General features: G+C 45.9%; 1 protein-coding gene across 1 annotated transcript; it reads right to left on the minus strand.

Moving 5' to 3' along the window:
* Positions 1-685: 685 nt before the first annotated feature.
* Positions 686-18,313, minus strand: rab11fip3 (RAB11 family interacting protein 3 (class II)). The gene is made up of 13 exons (XM_068754594.1): positions 16,688-18,313; positions 12,240-12,333; positions 10,248-10,324; positions 7,623-7,795; positions 5,101-5,304; positions 2,722-2,757; positions 2,531-2,624; positions 2,092-2,336; positions 1,734-1,815; positions 1,487-1,624; positions 1,148-1,303; positions 893-1,033; positions 686-799 (listed from the first exon to the last, which is right to left on the minus strand). Exons 1-13 carry the CDS (start codon positions 18,311-18,313, stop codon positions 686-688), a joined length of 3,180 nt encoding a protein of 1,059 aa, XP_068610695.1.
* Between the last annotated feature and the right edge of the window lie 195 nt (positions 18,314-18,508).

An 18,508-nucleotide genomic window follows, 5' to 3' on the forward strand; every position in this document is an offset into this window, starting at 1 on the left:
TTCTCATCTTTGACTCCTAGAAATGTCCTTCACTTGGGTTAACTGGATAGAGGGTCCAGGTTGGTTAATCAATAGAGCACACCGTTATAGAGTCTGATAGGCAGCACCGCAAGGTCTAATAGATGTTCGGGTCTCCTGAACTCTATCTTCATACAACATTTTCTCGCGTATGATTCATCCTAGTTCGGGAGCCCAGCGTCCCACAACCATCCCAGTAGCCGAACAAAGGCATGCACGGTGCACAGAATGAATACTTCTGAATGCCTTTCCTTTAAGGCCCTTTGGTACCGTTTAATTGTCTAATCTTTTTATTTTTTTATTTTTTTAGCTCAATAAAACCGTGACACTTTGTTTCTGGAAAGGGTCGGGGAGATTTTCTAATCTTGAATTTACACGTTCCCAGCAGGTGGAACTCGGGTCCCTCTGTCCAAACGCATGGAAGTCACCAGAACCCAAGTGTTTTCAGGAGGGTCAAGACATACAGTCACAGACTCAACGATAACTGAAAATTGCTCTGCCATGGAATATTTAAAATTCTCCTTTGCGTGTGCGTGTCAGGGGATCAATTTGTTGTTTTCCTACAAAATCAGTCAGAATTTTTTTTTTTTTACGTGTTAATTTTCTTTATGACAAGTGTCCAATGTTTTAACAGCCTGAGGAGTCTCTTCGTGCGGCTGCACGGCATCTATTTTACTTCTAGCATGGAGGGGTTGGACTCCATGATTGCCACAATGATTTTGTCAATGTAGTCCTGGAGTCTGTAGTTAATCTCCTCCTGTTTGTGGATCGCCCCCATTAACTAGAAACAAAGAAAGGAAAAGTCAGTCGCTCGAAAAAACACTGAAAGTTAAATTTAGATCAAATGGTAACCAGTGGTCTTTTCGAAGCCCACCTCCGTCCGGGACACAGAGTTGATCTCAGCTGCAAGGGAGTCGGAGAAGGAGGCCGACATCAAATTCTTGGCTCCCTGGATGCTCAGATTGATAATCTGGCCGTTTAATTCATCGTTCTGCTCCTTCAGGCTACGGTTGTCCTGGAGAGGGTAAATGAAGTACATGCTAAATCTGAAATCACTTCAATAGCAGTCTGATGAGTGACAGAATTCAAAAGCGCAGTACCAAATGAGTGTAGAGTGGTGGGACCCTACCTGTTTGAGCCGTTTGATCTCCTGCTCCAGCTCAGCTTCACGAGTGCGGGTCTGGTATTCCTGCAGCCCTGCTCCAGGTGTGCGTCCTCTCTTTGCTTCCGCCTCCAGCTTGTACAGCTGGAGGTGTTCAAGCTGTTTACGCAAGTCTTCAATAAGCTAAAGTAAAATAAGAAAAAACACAATCTGTCAAGTCATCCGTTCCTTACGAATCAGACACTTGTTTGACATAGTTTGCACAGGGTCAGTGACGCATGCACTTCTGTTGTCTGTATTGTAATAACGTGTGAGCTGGCTGCAGGGAAAGCGCTGGATTTTGTACACAGAGAATCCAGCCCCCACCTCCTGAGTGGACTCCTTCTCCTTCTGGCTCTGGTGGCGCTCATGGCTCAGTCTGTCTGCCATTTTCCTGCGGGACTCCGTCTCCTCCTGCAGCCTGTCAGACACGGCTTCAGTCTCATCCTGCAGCTTCCTCTTCTCCTGCAAAGAATGCGAAGAGGGCAGGATGAGGAAGAGTGTTAAACATTTCAAGAGGATTGAAGTGGGAGAACATAAAAACCCAGGAGATAAGATTGTCGTTTTCTCTCGCCTCCTCTAATCTCTCGATGTTTGCTCGAAGGCAGGGAACACACGACCTCAACTCGCCGTTCTCCTCGTCCAGCTGCTGCAGCCTGAGAAACAAAACGCGTTCTTTAGATAGACAGAAACAAAATAACATCTACACTACTGGCAGCGATTATTACAGCTCAAAACTGCCAGACGGTGGCAGTATAGAGCTACAATTACGACAACAATCAACATGGCGTCGTCATGAAAGAGGCGTTTCACTCGTCAATATAAGAAACAAAGAGATTAAATCATTAATCATTCACAATGCAAAACGACCCGAATATAAATCCGTCTGCCACGCAATAATGAAACTAGACACCTGCGACACCTCGTCTCACCTGGCCTGCAGGTTTTCCAGCTCCAGGCCCCTCTCCCTCTCCAGCTTGATCAGGGCCTCCTTCTGACGACGGCTCTCTTGCTGTAGCTGCTCCTCGGCGTGGATCTCCTGCTCCTTCAGCTGCTCTTCCAAGGCGTTGGCCCGGTGCACTAGATGAAGGTTCTCTTGGCGCAGCCGGGCATGCTGCTCCCCCGACGCCTCAGACTCCTTTTCCAGCTCGGCCACGCGACGCTCAAGGAGCAGCACCTGGACACGGAATATCATATGTGAAATTAAAATGGCTGTAAGAATAATTAACTATGATGAATCTCTCCAAAAGGCTGCTCCCTCTTCTTTTAGGGGGATAGAGTAACAAGTGAAAGTCACCCCAGGTTTCCAGACATGAATAATCATTCAAAGGAATGTCCAAGTTTATCAATCTTTGGCCCGTGAGCTCTGACCTTGTCTGTGATGTCATTGTCTGCGAGCTCCAGGATGTCCCGCGTCAAATCGCTCATGGTGTCCAGAGTCATGGAGCTGTTTTGCAGGAGATGTCTGCACGGGGAGAGGGAATCGATTTACGTATCACATATTCCAACGGTGAAGAGAAAGCTAGACAATGTTAAACATTCGGAGCAGCTAATTAGCTTACCTTGCTACTTTCTTGCTGGACAGCCTCTTCCCTGCACTGGAAGAGGAGACAGAACAGCAGGACAAATGTTCAGGAAGAGAAAAAGAGATACAGGAAGAAGAGGCATAGCCGTTATTTGTCCAATCCAACCCCCCCACCCCTCTCTCTGCTGGCCCCTGAGCCCATGTTGAGGTGGCTCTCCACAAATAAATCATGGTTATTTTTTATTTTTTTAATAAACTGAAGCCAATTGGCTTTCACTCTTCACAGCAATCCAACACAAACACAGCAGCTTAAACTAAAGGTGCAGATCCAGCATCACTTTTGCTCTCGCAGCGTACAGCGTACACAAACTGAAGGTAAATCCTAAAATAGGACCGATGCAGATTCTGTAAATGACAATCCTGAATTCTTCAGCGCTGATCTCTTAGTTCTTGTGACACAGATCAGCTGCTGTTCAGTAATCCTGGATCTGCATCAGGTCCAATAAAAGCAGGTACTTTGATCTACCAGCAGCTTTAAGTGAAGCACGGACACGATGGCACGACGGATGACCAAACCTACTGCAATCCTCCACTCACCTGTAGTTTCTAGGGGGGGGGGGGGGGGGGGGTCATAGGTTCATGTATGATTCTGTTCAGCTTATGATGATGTAGGAATGTCAGATCAAATAAACGGGACAAATGGAGCTGATCGACAAAACATACCGGAAGCACAGCACAATCTGTGACTCAACACACACACACACACACACACGCGTTCCTGCCAGTCCAGCGCATCATGCATACATTGTGAGAACATGCATGATACTGTATCTAATCAGCACAGCAAACACACCGATACAGCTCACTACCGGCGGGGGGGGGGGTTGCGAGTCATGTGTTACCTAGTCATCTCTAGGAAATTGAGGCGCGTGGAGAGGTCCTCCAGACGACTTATTTGTTTGTGACACTGGCTACAGAAAAAGTCCAGCGCCTCCTCCCTGAGGAAGCTCTGAAAGCTATCAGGGAGAGGAGCAGGTGCGCTAGAAAGAGGAGACACAGGGAGGAAGAGCAGGAGGAAGTGATGAGTGAGGGAGAACAAGGAGGGACGGCTCCGGGGAACATCATTTGTGAAAGCCAGAAGTAAATGTAGAAGAGCAAAGTGTGAGGGTCGAGGTGGGAGAGAGACGTGATGCAGACGGTGTCTGGAGAGCGTAAGATAACAGAACACTGCGGGAAGAAGAACCAGTACAATCATATGTACAGCATTAAAGAATGCCCACCGTGATGTGTGTTTGGCTGAAACAGACAAGTTGTCAAAGTGGCGTAATGTGCCCATGGGTGCATGTGGGCGTGTACGTGGGCGTGTACGTGGGCGGCGCCGCTGTGTGCAACAATCAGCCTGATAGGTTCAAAACAAAGTGACGCACTCGCACCGAGTGGGCGCAGATTGTGGGATGCAGTTGTTGTTTTTAGCCTCACCAGCATGCAAGCTTTCTGCTAAACTAGTCGACCATGCACATTTTTACACACGCCTTCCTGTTACAGTGCTTCTAGAACTTTAATGGGTAAAAAAAAAAAGACTCTTAAAATGCACTTTGATTTTTGTTATCTGTACTAATCCAGCTTATTTACATATCGTCAGTGGGCTAATAAAACTGAGAATGTTGTTGTTGACAGCTTCATGCAAGAGGGAATTAAATATTACCCGGGTTTGGGTCTCGTTATCTGGGGAAGAAAAAAGCCGCAACACAAATGAAAAGAGTGTGCATTTTAAAGCCTGGCAGCATCCTGGGCTTTTTGCCGGACACCTTAGACAGCTGAAGTCGATGCATCTTTAAATCTGCGGCCCAGAAGCGAAGCTTGGTCAATACGCCTTCAGGTCTCAGAGGAACAAAACATCAATCGGTCTGTCTATGAAGGACAGACAACGGTTGTCTCATTAAGACTCAAACCGTGAGAGGAGACGATTTAATGAGAAGTCTTATGAAGAATATATAACTTAGCTGCCGCGAGAGTGCGTCTAACGCAGTTAGCTTTGTACGCACTTCACCTATCTTGGCTCGAGAAGGAGGCCGATAAGGCCGGGAAGGACGAAGGATGTCTCCACTGAGGTCTTATCAAAGTTTGACCTCGTTGACATTTGCTGAAAGAGAAACATTTTCTTTTCTCGAGGGAACGCAAATAGAGGCTTTTAAACGTAACAATGTAAAAGAGTCACATTCTTATCAGAAAGGCCCGATAAAGAAAAAAAAAACAATAATATTCACATCAGCTAAATAATCTGAAGGTCGCTATTATTCCAAAATTACTTTTTCTTCACTCAGCAGTAAATTTCAACAAGTGGGAATTTTGTATGAGTCGAGTTATTTTGGGTGCGTGTGTGTGTGTGTGTGTGTTTGGGGGGGGGGGGTCTTACTTTGGAGAGAGCAGCGAGGAGCCATTGAGCTGCTGGGGCGACACCAGAGGGGAGTTGTCTCGCCCCTCCGCGGACTCCACGACGCTCTCCAGAAGCAACTCGGCTGAATTATTTTCCCCAAAGTCCTCAAAGTGCTCCTCCTCCCCACCGATGACCGTCCCCACGGCCGGTTGGTGGTGGTGGAGCTCAGAGTTCAGGGAAAACCTGAGAATCGACGACTCGGTTAGTGTTTTATGCTCCTCGTTTGGACCCCAGCAAGAAATGAAGAGGGATTAGCTCGGATTATAAAAAGGACATCCGCCAGTACAAAGAGTCAGCAAGGTGCCCAGGATGCGTCGATTTATACTAAAAATGACTAAATGGTTTTTGTAAACCTCAAAACAATTCATCTTCACTCGTTGACAAAGTTAATCTCTTAATTCACTTTAATCCCAAAGGCTGCTTTGGCTGAAGCAACGTGGGGCGGAGGTGAGGGCAAAACCAAAATGGGAACACCGGAGACACGTGGGAGGAATCAACAATGTATGAAATAAACTCAAAGAGCCGTCTTCGACCGCGTTCACACGATACGGCCTGAAATCTAAAACGGACTTGGGGCTGGAAGCCTCGACTGTGGAGTAACACGAGTTTGATCTACTTGATCTTAGCTTAACAGGAAAACTGGCCTTTCCTGTTGCCCACCAGAACATATTCCATGTCTTCGGCACACGCAGGATGAGGATGTCCAAATCAGCAGAAAAGCTCGCTCTCTCAGCACTCATTGACGAAGCCCGTGCTGCTTGTCTATTTGTCCCATTCAAGGCCAACTTATTCCATTTATTTAAGCGTTAAAAACGTGAAATGTTATACTGGCATACCAAAGAAGCAGTCAGACTGATGCCTCGGACACTCTTTTAACCAAACAACAACAGAGTCACACTATAACAATGGCACAGGCAGTTTTGTTAGGTGGCTTACCTTTTACACAGGCACTCACTACTTGGCCCTCCGCTGAGGTCCCTCACACAGAGAGAACGCATCTTCAATGGCCCTCCGCTGCCCCGGCGTGAAAGCCGTGGGGCAACTGGAGTTAAAACCCCTGACAACCAGAGAGGAATCCTGAAAATCTCAGTAGGCTGCACCGATTTAAAACAAAAAAACCTCGGCTCTCCTGCTCAGAGAAAACAAAGAAACGGCCAGCTAATAAGTTTCCAATCCACAGCAACGCATGGTCTTACTGCCCAAAAGGGTCGTCTGCGAGGGGGTTAAGCAGATTTGAGGCTAAAGAACAGCCAACAGACAGTCCTGCTGACCATTCAGGGGCCAAATGGAGGGACTCATGGAGGACAGGGGAGGTGGGGGAGGCTAATCCATTTAGATTCTTAATCTCCAATCCAGCATACTCTAACCTTTAGGAAGCTGGGCTAACGGACCGCATGGCAAAACCTCATTTTGTCTACTAGCCTTTCTGCTGCTCTTAGGCAGTGGAAGCAGCCAATTGAATACTGTGTTGGAATGTTCATAGAAGTAATGGCTTATCTCCATTCATGAGATTCCTACTCATGAATCAGTAGGAAGGGGGGGGGGGGGGGGGGGGTAAAGCCGAAATGAAAGAATTAATGAGGATTAAGTCATAAATGTTAGGTTTCCATCAGCAGCGGATTTAACGGGCCGTTGGTAACAACACGTCAAAAAACCCTAAAAAAAAAAAAGGACCAACTCAACACTTCCTGGAATTCAAAGTTCAACCATGTGGGATGGGAAATCCCAACACCTCCATGTCAGGCAGACGTGCCCACGCCATCCGTCATCCAGCCGGACAGACGGGTCACAAAGTCAACAGGCGAGGCCTCAGCTTCCTGCTTTGTGTTTGTGTAGTTTGTACCTTATACTCTATCAACAAGAACCTTCATGTATACAAATATAGACCTGACAGACCTTAGCATTAATATCATTGTATTAACTGTGCAACATGAAGAAAAACAACAACTCAGGAGATCTCTACTTTCAATTGATTAAAAAAACCCTGATTCACTAAAGAACGGTGGAAAGGCGTTCAACATTCAAGGTCTCTGGAACGAATACTGTGCATATTTCTAGTTATCTCTAAATAAGCCCATGATAACGTCCCTGTTGAGTACGCATCGTCTCAAAACGCCTCTGGCATGAGAATACATGGTGTACAAGTACATGCGGATCGACCTTAATGTCAGATAAAGGCAGAACAGAGGAAATAAAATAAAATAAAAATAGATGGCTACTATTATGCAGCCGGTTTTGTCCGACTTTCTTCCCAGGAGCGGTTCGGATATTGGGTCAATCAAGCGGTTCTGATCTGCCGGCTGTCTGGCGACACAAATAGAGCCCAAACAATCCAATGTAAGGAACGCAAGACCGGTCTGAGATCAGACGCGCACACAGCAAATTACGTAGCCAGTAGTGATTAAGAACAGCATCACACCATTAATCAGGTTGGCATTGATCAGACCCAATCAGGTATTATTAGAGAAGCCACTCAGCGTGATAGCATCCTTCATACAGACCTGTTTCCGTGGTCTTCAGGGTCGTGCAGCGTGGCCTCAATGCCGCTGTCAGTCTCCACCTCCTCGTGCATCTCGGGGGGCACGAGAGCTCCTGTATCCTCATCGGTGAAGGTTTCACACTCGCTATAGGTGCTCTCAGAGCCCAAGTACGCACTGTCCGTCACCTCGTTTTGCTGCAGCAAAGGAACCAGGAGGAGGATGAAAACATGACCGAAGGTGCATCGAGCAGAAAACACACTAAATACGCATCGCTGAATATTTAGAAAGGTACCAGAACCTAAAAGGAACTATAATATCCTACGCACACACATAGAAAGAACATGTCTTCACCTGTTGTAGTGAGTGTACACAACACAGCACACAACACACCTAACAGCCAACAAGGACAATAAAGCTGAACAAACAGAGAGGACCATTTACTGACACAACACGGCTTAATGCCATTAGCATCATCAAGAACAACAAGAGAACGCTTTGTAATTCATGTCGTTAAACAATTTCTACAGAATCTGTATTTCCCCAACAGGATTGTTGGCGATCACGTGAATCAAAATCAGCCTTGAAAGACGGTCTATTCTGATATCCAGACAGCGTGGCTGGAGAAACAAAACCTTTACGCGCCGAGCGCAATCAAAACGAGCAACCAAGTAGACCAAAATGTTTGTTTGCCCAGAGACACAATGAAAGAAAAGCTGAAGCCATTAGTCATAAAAAAAAAGGAGACGCATGATCAGGCATCAGAGCTGTGAAAGAATAACGTACCATTATAAATGAAGTGTTAGGAGAAACGGGGCCCAGAGCACTATCCACCATGCCCAGAACCATCCTGTCTGCCTGTCCTTACTGGCAGCAGAGCCTCCTAATAACTAATACTACCTCAGCTTCACTCTGGAGAGTGACACAGTGCTTCAGGGGAAAAAAAGGGAAAGGGTTTAGCGGCGTAACAACATAACGTTCAGCTCCACTGGGCGGTCAGAGGGGCGGAGAGCCAGGCAAAGTCCAAAGAGAAGCAGAAGTGGGCAGCGATCTGTCTGACCGGGCCCGGAGTTAAAACACAACCCAATCAGCTGCACGGTTATCTCTTCAGTACAAATGATAAGGGCCGTGCTACTGCACCGTCCAAAAAGAAGACCAACCTGCTGTTCAGCTTGCACACTGCATTTATTTTTATTTTTTTGCAAAATAATAACACATTGGCAAGTGGGAAGGCCATAATTACCGTTACGTGATGTCGTTCTCACTGAGAAGTCAAATGTGCGATGGGAATGTGTAAATTAGCAACAGCAAAAAAATATTTATTGAAGGGAAAAGCGAGGCGGATGGGGAGTAGGGCTTCTAGCTTCAGACAAGCAGTTCCATCTTGCCTTGTTTTGAAAGCAAACAGGACCAGAACAGCCAAGCCATTGAGAAGGAGAGGAACCTTTTTCTGCCAGAAACCTGAGGGGGAAATAAGGCCGTGGACACAGGTGGGGCGTGTACCTCACACATAAACACAAACGTCCTCAAAACGACTTACAGGTTTCCAGTAAACAACACTAACAGCAAGCCACTTTAGAAAGGACTGGATCAAAACAGCGGTTTACCTCAGACTTATTCCTTTTCATTCACTAGTCTGGATTTTCCCATTTACTTATAATGGAGGCTTTAAAAAAACCATATCTTGTCAATTATGCATTCAATTCACTCACCGAAAATCAGAGTCATAAAGGGATCCAATATGCACTATCACGCAAAATGTCTTCTGGCTCTGATCCAGAATAAAGTCGGGAAAAAATATAAAATTTTAACATTGAAAACCCCATTAAAGGATCCAAAATTCAGTTAAAAGTATATCAGTCAATGCTGATTGACTTTTACTTTTCATGGTTGGTGTATTAAGATAATCTGAATTCCACTGCCAAAAAGGTATATTTTATGGTCATTAAATCTAAAATGTAAGTCAAATAAAAATAAGACTATGTCTTTGGTTGTGAAACCAATTAGGAGGGGGGTGAGCTGCTTGGTGGAGGTTTGCGCTCTCCGGGTGCTTTTATAATTCCACACTAGATTACAAAGTTTATAAAAAGAAGAGACCAGTGTGCGTAAGGCAAACATCAGCTAACTTAAATCTCTGGCCCTGTAACATAAGCCCATTTTATCACACAATCAAAACATCACGAATCCCATCGGATGGGTTCAAGAGGGAATCCAAGCGCGCTTCTAAACCATGTCAACAGAGGGCGCTGGGTATTCGCTGCACTCCTGCGTTGGACGTACACGCAGCAATGACGATGGTTAAATATACAAGTGCCGTGTGTGCCAGAGGAGACGGGAATTCCAGAAACACCAGCCGCAACTGTAAAAACAGTCGACGGAGATGCAAGAGCCCAGCTAATTCAAACTGTTGTCAAAGAATCCTCGAAAGTATAGCCTGCCAGATGCTATTTAGCGGTGGCCAAAACAGAGTGTTCAGACTGTGGACCATTCATAGTGGTAATGATAGCTCTGAGAGCCAACCAGTCCATTACAATGGGAAGAGAGGGAGCAACTGGAGTTCAGATAGTGGCCTCCAGTGGTTAAGCCTTCAATGGGAAATGAAGGCTTAACCACTGAGCTGCAGCACAAATAGCTTGTGTGGCGCCTCACCTCATCGTACTCCTCCGCACAGCCCACAGCTCCATCCCCCGGGCTGTAGTTCACACCGTAGAGCTGAGGCTCTGGACCTACACGCAGGACAGGGAAGAAGGTTTAACAGACGTAAACAAATGTTTCTATCTCGTATGACGTAGTGAAAATACATTTAAGGGATTGATTTTCTGTTTCCTGTGCAGCATGTCAATAAAGATCTGAAGCTAAAATCGTCTGGAGTTTGTTTTTTGACAGCTGAGGTGCATTTTAATTACCTGATGTTGAATCTGCATCACAGAGATGCACTGTACAATCATAAAATAATCATATTTGATGTATTCTTTTAGACATTTATTGGCAACTGTGGAATTTCCATAATCAAAGTTTCTCTCTTAATTATGAAAAGTATTTTTTTTTTAATATTAAACATTAATTTACTTAAAGACCTCTTCACACGATTATGTAGTAAAATCTTCCACGTCAGGTTTCAGATTTATCTTAGTTTTATGAACAGAAATATGATTCCAGATGGATGACAAATATCTGTTTGACACGCCGATAGTTCTGCTTCGGATGAGTTCGGTCAAGCATCTAGTCAGTAAATTTTTTAAAATCTATTTGCAGACAAAGATCTAAGCGAGTCTATGTGTTATGTGACGGTTAATGTGTAACTTTTACACGTCTGTAAAAAGGAAATGGGCAAAATAAAGACAGAAAGCAATACAGATCCAGTTCAATGTAACCTGAGACAGAGCAACAACGGTGCGCTCCTGTCAGCCACCATGACTGCTGTGTCTAGTAAACGCTGCATCGCAAGCACCTCACCGACGGAACAGAACACAAACAGTGTTCTCCAAGCGAGCCAAAGGGGTTCTGTGCCCTCTGGCTTTGGCTTTCTGGCTTCTCTTGGAACAGACACCTGCCGTCCGCAGGCGTGGGGTCCAAATACAACAGGAGACAAATGCTTTCTATGCTTCTGTTGTTCCAGACATGCCGTAGCCACGACCGCGGACAAGGCATTTCCGTAGCCCGAAGGTCCGTTTTTATTTTAAAAAAAAGCAACTTTGGTGCAGAAATCTAATTAAGGGTGGAGTGCCGTGACTTTCTACTGAACCAGAGGAAAGAGAAGAGTAGTTGCTTTTCTCCCTGCGGTGGATCAGTTCAAGAGGTCAGCTGGAAAGATACAAAAAAAAAAAAAAAAAACAGCGGAATTCTGTCAGCAAAGGTCTGAACTTCTCACACTGATGGGAAAGGAGGAAATATCCGATTCGTTACTCTACACCGCCGCTCACACAGAAAGCACTACAGAGAGCGGTGCGTAACGGGGCACAGGACAACGATTACCGGATTCTGGCCCATCAAATCATCATTACTTATTTGAATATTTTCAATTCGGCTTGCAACGCAGCTTCGTTACTACCGCCAAACAAGGGGAACAAGAGAGAGACTGAGGATGGGGCTACGAGGAGGAGGCCGCTAAATTATTCAGCTCTGAAAGCTCGCCAGCAAGCCCGTCTGAAAGTCTCATGCCTTCCAGTGCATTATTAATGGTAACGAGAGCCGCGCAACCCAGAAAGCTTCGGGAAAGAGTGCTGCTAATCAATAGGTTGTGATGACATCATCGCTGCAATCTGTACGTTAATGTTAGCCCAGCTAGCGTGAGCCCTAAACATTTATCTTCGGGGTGTCCGAGTCCATCCTGTATATAATCATTATTTATTATCATTAAAAGAGGTTTAAGATTCAAATGAAATAGATCACGATAAGTGAAGGCTGTTTATTCAACAGTTCTATCAACAGAAAGGCAGCAAAATGGTTTTAGAGAATTTAATTTGGACACCTTCACATCATCTGAAAATTACAACTAGAAAATATTTTTTAACACTGATAAAAGGCTTTTTTTTTTTTTTGTTCTCAGAATAATATTCGCCTTTCAAAGTACAGTAAATACAGAGTCTGAGACAAAACGCAAACCGAGTTCAGAAGAAGAAATCACATCTGACCACTTACCTCCGTTGCTAATGGCAGAGATTCCACGATGGAAGTCTTCAAAGCTGATCACGCCCAGGCCGCTGGGATCCAAGAATTTGGTCAGATCCTTCACCTGGAAGAAAAAGTCAAAAACTTCAAGGTGGTTTCAGAAACAAGGACAGGGTGCGTTTTCTGACGAATGATTTCACCTTAAGCTACATAACTAACTAAAGCCGTCATTAAAAATCACTAGCGTGACACTTTTATTCTGGAACAACCTGACTTACAAAATAAAATCAGTTTTTGCAGATGGGGCAGTATCTAGTTTACAAGTATCTTACTGCGTGCGAAGGCTACCGTCTTTACCCTCTTGGCATGCCAAGAATAAAAACGGGGAAGACAGGTACCGCTTAAGTGTCTTCACATGTAGTTTTCGGTAATACATTAAAGACGGTTTGCACAGTGGATATAATTTAGAATGATAGATTAACAGGAATCTGGAGCAAGGAACGAGTTTACCCAATAATACATACAGTACATGTAATGCAAGCCAGTCTTTAGGACACAAATATTTGTACACCGAAGCTGTTAACACGGTTATGTAAGAGCTCCTCCCTACTCTATATTCCTACATTCGGTAACCTGGCAACAGGAAGATGTGTGATTCAGTAACTAAATTACACGTGAGAAGAAAAAAAAAAATCACTTTAATGGTTTGACATTCACTCCTGGCGTATGGGAAATGTAATCTAATCTGATTTGTACCAGAACAACCCCTGCCTGCTCCAATCTCTTAACGCCATTTAACATTTTACTGATATTACGTGCCCTCGTACGCAGAGTCACCGATTCGACCCAGCAATCAAAATATATCTACTTTAGACAAAGACAAATGGTCTAATGTAGAATTTACAGTATGTTGGGGCAACTTTCAGCGGTTTTTTGGGCTGCTTATTGCTCAAGAAAGTAAGAGTCCCATGTAAACATGGTCATTTTACATTTGTTCTGTGTGTGCGTGTGTGTGTGTGTGTGTGTGTGTGTGTGTGGCTTCTCTGTTCTGTACTTTTAGTATCAGTTACACATAAAAACAAGCTGACCTGCTTAGCAACGCAGAGCTCCAACTCAAGAAGCTGAAGCCCATAAAAAAAAAAAAAAGAGAGACTTTATGGTTTCTGATCAGGGTTTGGAGATTTAAACCCAGTGAATGGCGGTTAACGCTGCAATGTTAAGCAGAACATGTGGAACAAAATAGCATCTAACCTCCATCATCTCTTGTAGGCTACACCGTTCAAATCTACTGATTTTTTATTATATATATTATAGGCTGTCGTCGCTATAGACACTGGTTCAAACTGGTAAACATTAAATTACAAAAATTGCCAGCAAGGTCTTTTGGAGGCCGTTGAATGCAGGCTTGGCTTTCCGTTCACAGTGGAACATCACAGTTCATGTGTTCCTAGCAGCTTAGGAACACCTACACTGGGTGAGGTGTGAAAACGGCGGCTCCAACCGTCTGCGGTCTTGGTGACATTTTACATAAGCATCGTAATAAGCCCCATAAGTTGTGTCGCATTTTGCAACCTCCCGACTGACCCACTGTCACAGTCACAGTCAAAGCAATATAACAAAGCGACTCCACTGTGGAAGCCATCCCTGGCCCGCATCGGACTCGCAGCGGGGGCCAAGTCCCCTCTCAGGCCTCGTACGCAGACGCCGCCTGCAATTCCGAGTTGTAACCTAAATGCGGAAAAAGGTAAAATGCGATTTCAGTTCAGATGAAGCCGCATTTCAACGGCGTTGTCTTGCAATGCCTGACATTTAAACGTTCCTGTGTGAAGAATTAATGAAGTGTCTCTGAGCGCGTTTAACGCGAGTAAAACTTCACCTCGCCCACGGACATTTCTGCCGGAGTCACGCCAGAGACGCTTTTTACTGGCAATGATGTTCAACAACGAAAGCAACTCCCATAAACTCCCGTATCTGCACCCGTCATTCCGTTACTAAACGTACTTGGGCGTTCAATGCCGCCATTGTTCGATAATGTTACGCTCCGTTTCTCCAAACAGTATTAAACTCGTATTATAAACTGCAGCGTACAACGATGAGCTGAAAGGCGACTATCAGCTCAAGCTGCTTGGAGGCGCTGTGGTTTTTCAATGTCCTCCATTTGTGTCTAGTCAGTGTCGGGGCACGCCTGACCGCCTCCACACAGACCGCCGTTGTATGTAACCCCATGGAGAACAACACCTAGTGGGAAGACTTTCCCGGAGGACGACAGACAATAGCTTGCTACACAAAACCATGATCGCACCGTTGATCAGTTGGTAAAAGATGGCTAATCAAGGCAGAGTGATCGCTGTGCATGACACGAGACACGCACGCAAAACACGACTCGAGAGAGAGAGAGGTGATGGTTCGGGGGCACGGGACATTCCATTGTGGATTAGGGGGGGCAGCACATGAAAGCAGAGGGGTGAGGGGAGGGAGGCTGGCTAAAGCATGGTCGGGAGCGTCCCACTGACAGGCGAGACAGGACCACAATGCAGTTCAGGGCGGCCTTTGTGCAGAATCAGGGTCAAAACCAGAGTGGAACCGGTGAATGGTGGTTAGAAAGATCTGAACTGCATTTCCAGGTCTGGCCCATGCCTACGGGCCGGCAGGAAGGCCGCGGGTCAACCAGTAGTCCCGACACAGTCAGAAGGCTCGATGGCATCTACTTAACGATGGAATACATTGTTTAATGTTAATATTGTGTTCATGATGTGCATGGATATGGTCACTGTCGCACATTTGCACTTTTCCTAGGACAAAGACAAATGTGGCACCCTCGGCTTCAGGGAGGCTTTTCCCACTTGTCCTCGTGCTCAGCTGCTCAAAACGAGTTAGATTTACGACAGAGCAGTACGTACGACATGACACGTGGATGACGAAGCCCGGTCTCTCTTCCGATCAATAAAGGAATTTCCTTTTAGGAAGCAAATGAGTCAGTGGAAACCAGGTAGCTGACAGTAAACGAAGAAGCGGAAGCAGTAATCAGGCTAGCAGTCCAAGGAAACCACTTAAGACCTAAAGGCACAAAAAAGCTACTAGAAACTGCGCATCTGATCCCCATTAGAAACCAAACAAAGCTTTAGCACGGCCTAGCAAAATAAGAAATGGAACTGGCAACATGCTGCTCTTCTGTTCCTGAAAACGAGATCGCAGGACGGCGTCCAAACCACGGAGCCTCTCTGACTCAGGAAAATACATTTTACTCTTAATCCCTCCCTATTCCCAGGCTAGACATGGGACAAATCGGGGATGATAGAGGCGCTTTGAACACGGCGTGAAGGGATTAAAGAGCATTAGTGAACCAGTACCCATGAATACACGAAAACCTGGTTTAAAGTTTGTGAGAGGAAAAAGGAATCCAACGCTAAAACACGCTCGACCGTGGCACGCGTGATCGTTTTGCTTGTATTTGTGTTGCCTATTCGATTACATCATTATCTACGCCTCATATTTACAAATGGCGCGATGGTTCACGGAACCGCGTAACATCTGTAAACATTTAGACAGGCACACGGACGAGCACGTCTAACAGGAAGAGAAAATGATGTCATTGTGACTCGGGTGGTTGTCAGGCTTCAGGCAAAACAGACGCCTTCGCGCTCCTTAAAGAGATCCATGCAGCATTTTAGTTTAATAACTACATCTAAAAAATGTGTTCTATTTCTGCTACATTTTTAACAAGAATTCCTTGTATTGTGAATTTAAATTAACAGTGAAACAGCTTCACAAATGTGTGGAATGGCTGGTAAAAAAAAAAAATAGCCGCATCCGTTAAATGTAACCTGAGTGGAGGGAAATAAATCAACCATTTCATGAGAGGTCATGCTTAAGTCACAGGACACGCTACCGGTAAAACGGCCGCTCGTCATTTAGCATATGGAGGGCAGCCAAGACTTTATTACGGCCGATGTGTTCGACAGACTTATTTATCTTTGAGATGATAACCCAAATCCTGTTTCTTGATCACTCCCCAGATATTAGACAACTAATCCTGGCCTGGCTTTCATGATATACAGCAGAAGTATTCTACAATCGTCTCCAAATACTGAGACCTGCAAACACCCAAGCAGGCATCGTGTGACCCGAGTCACATGTTGACAATCTGAACCTGATGCAGCTCCTTAAATCATTCAATCGACACCAGGATCAATGTAATGAATATAAGTTGTACCTTTTAGACCAGTAAGATTGTGCATTTTTTCCCTTTTAATAATACGAATAATTAGTATTTAATGCATTTAGACCAAAAAAAAAACTGTGCAAAGTAACATCAGATAAATGCCTTTTTGTTCAGCGGCTTGTTGCAGGGAGCTCATTCAGCAGAAAATGAATGAATGTTTAAGTACTAGGAGGCGCATATTGTTCCACACAGCATGCATGACTCAGTAGCTGCAAGCCCAAAACAAAGAAGTCGACAAAGGTAGGGGGCCTCTCACCTGATCTGCACCATAGGCGGCAGCAAACTCCATAAACTCCTCAATGCGGACAAAGCCATCTCCGTCCTGGTCTAAAGCGTCGAACACAGCTTTGAGCGGGGAGACGTCTTCCTCTCGCCTGTCCACAGCGGACACCGCTGGCATTGTGTCATCCGCCACCATCTCAGAGATGGAAACTGTCTCCACAGTTTGCTCACTGGTCCATCCAGCCTCGGGGGCAGAGGTTTCTAGGTCCTGAACTGAAAACTCAAAAGAAGCAACTGCACGATGATCGGATTGTTCCAGCTGGTTGGCGTCCATCAAAGTCTCCTCGTCCCTTTGTCCAGTAGTCTGATCGTGGACATCTCCATCCTCTAGCCCCTCCTTTGTCTTCGAGTGCAAAGTGTCCCCGCCGTGGACCTCATCGGGATCCAGAAACGGACCCAGAGCAATGGTCTCATTCCCCTGAGGTTTGCTTTCGGGAAAAATAATGTCCTCCATCAAACCTTTAGGCTCATTGTCCCCGGAATGACTCTCAGTGACGAAGCCCCCCCGGATGAAGACGTCTTCATCCAGGGGTGACGTCAGTGATGGAGGCTCCGCTGACAAACTCGGCAAAAGTGCGTCATTCTCACCTTGACGCTGTGAAGTCAGATCTTTAGTTACAGTCGCCGCTGCATGTTGCACCTCCGGCTCTTCCGTCGGCGAATCGGATAGCACACCTGTGCAGAAAACAGGGGGAGGACTGACGGGGCACAGGCTCAGACTGCCGGCAAAATCGGGAACTTCTAAATCTAGCAAAGGCACGGTTCCCTCGAAACACTCCAGCGGTGCGCCGACGTGGCCAGGCAGGGGTCTGATCTCGGGTAAACCTTGCAGGGTGGCGCTGCAGGCTGCGGACAGATCGGTCACTTGATCAGGGAATAAACCTTTGTCTCCAGTTTCACGTGACAAAGTCTCCCTTCTCTCCGAGGGAGGGCGAACAGTCTGCTCCTCTTGTGACAGACCTGCCACTTCCTCGCCGACGACCTCTGTTTTCAAATCGGCCGAGAGCTCCGGAGAGATGCGAGAGTTTTCACTCGAGAGATCGACCAACAAAAACGCATCCCCCGTGACGGACTCGGCAATTTTCAAAGGAGACACCGGCACACTGATGTTTATGACCTCACCATGACAACGCAGGCCGTTTGAGCCCTCGAGAGGGTTCTGCCGTGTCAGAATGAGTTCTTCGCAGGGAGTGTTTTTGCCAGTCACATCAGCAGGTTGAGGAGAAACTAACCACGATAACGTGCAGTCGCTTATTTCCTCAGGTTTCTCGGGATTTTCTGTGAGAAACAATTCCTCTCTAGACGCTGAAGAAACAGCGGAATTCTTCCCCTTAAAATCCAGATTGCAAAAAGAAAAATCAGAGAGATTCTTGAAGTTCTCCAACTTGACGGACTCGTCCCGGATAAAGCTGACCGCTTCATTCTGGAGGGACGTGTGATCCTGGTCTCCGCTTCTGAAATCCAAACCTGTCTGGCCAGTCTTGTTCGGAGAGGCGACGCCTCCGCCGTCTGAATCCAGCGTGTGAAATCCCAGAGGAAACGGCTGTTCCGAGTCCCACTGCGTGCGCCCCGGAGGGCGAGACAGGACTGGCTGTTCCATTTACCGGTACACAGGTCGTTCCACCCCTGCTGACTTGGGGGGGAAAGCTGGGTGGCGTGAAGTCTCACCTCACCACCGTCATTAGGATCCAGTCCTTCAACTTCAACGCCATCTTTTCGATTGACATTTTACATCCTCAAACCAAGCGCTGGAATGAATGAACAAATCCTTCCAAGCATTATTCGCCCATGAGAA

The sequence above is a fragment of the Brachionichthys hirsutus genome, chromosome 21, assembly GCF_040956055.1.
Source record: "Brachionichthys hirsutus isolate HB-005 chromosome 21, CSIRO-AGI_Bhir_v1, whole genome shotgun sequence".
Classification (NCBI taxonomy): Eukaryota; Metazoa; Chordata; class Actinopteri; order Lophiiformes; family Brachionichthyidae; genus Brachionichthys; species Brachionichthys hirsutus.

Excerpts from the sequence above, each read along its gene's own strand:
- rab11fip3 (XM_068754594.1), bottom strand. The coding sequence starts at position 18,313 with ATGGAACAGCCAGTCCTGTCTCGCCCTCCGGGGCGCACGCAGTGGGAC. Across the intron at positions 7,796-10,247 it reads GTGCGGAGGAGTACGATGAG|CAAAACGAGGTGACGGACAG; the intron begins GTGAGGCGCCAC and ends CCTTTGCTGCAG. Across the intron at positions 1,816-2,091 it reads CTGGAAAACCTGCAGGCCAG|GCTGCAGCAGCTGGACGAGG; the intron begins GTGAGACGAGGT and ends TTTGTTTCTCAG.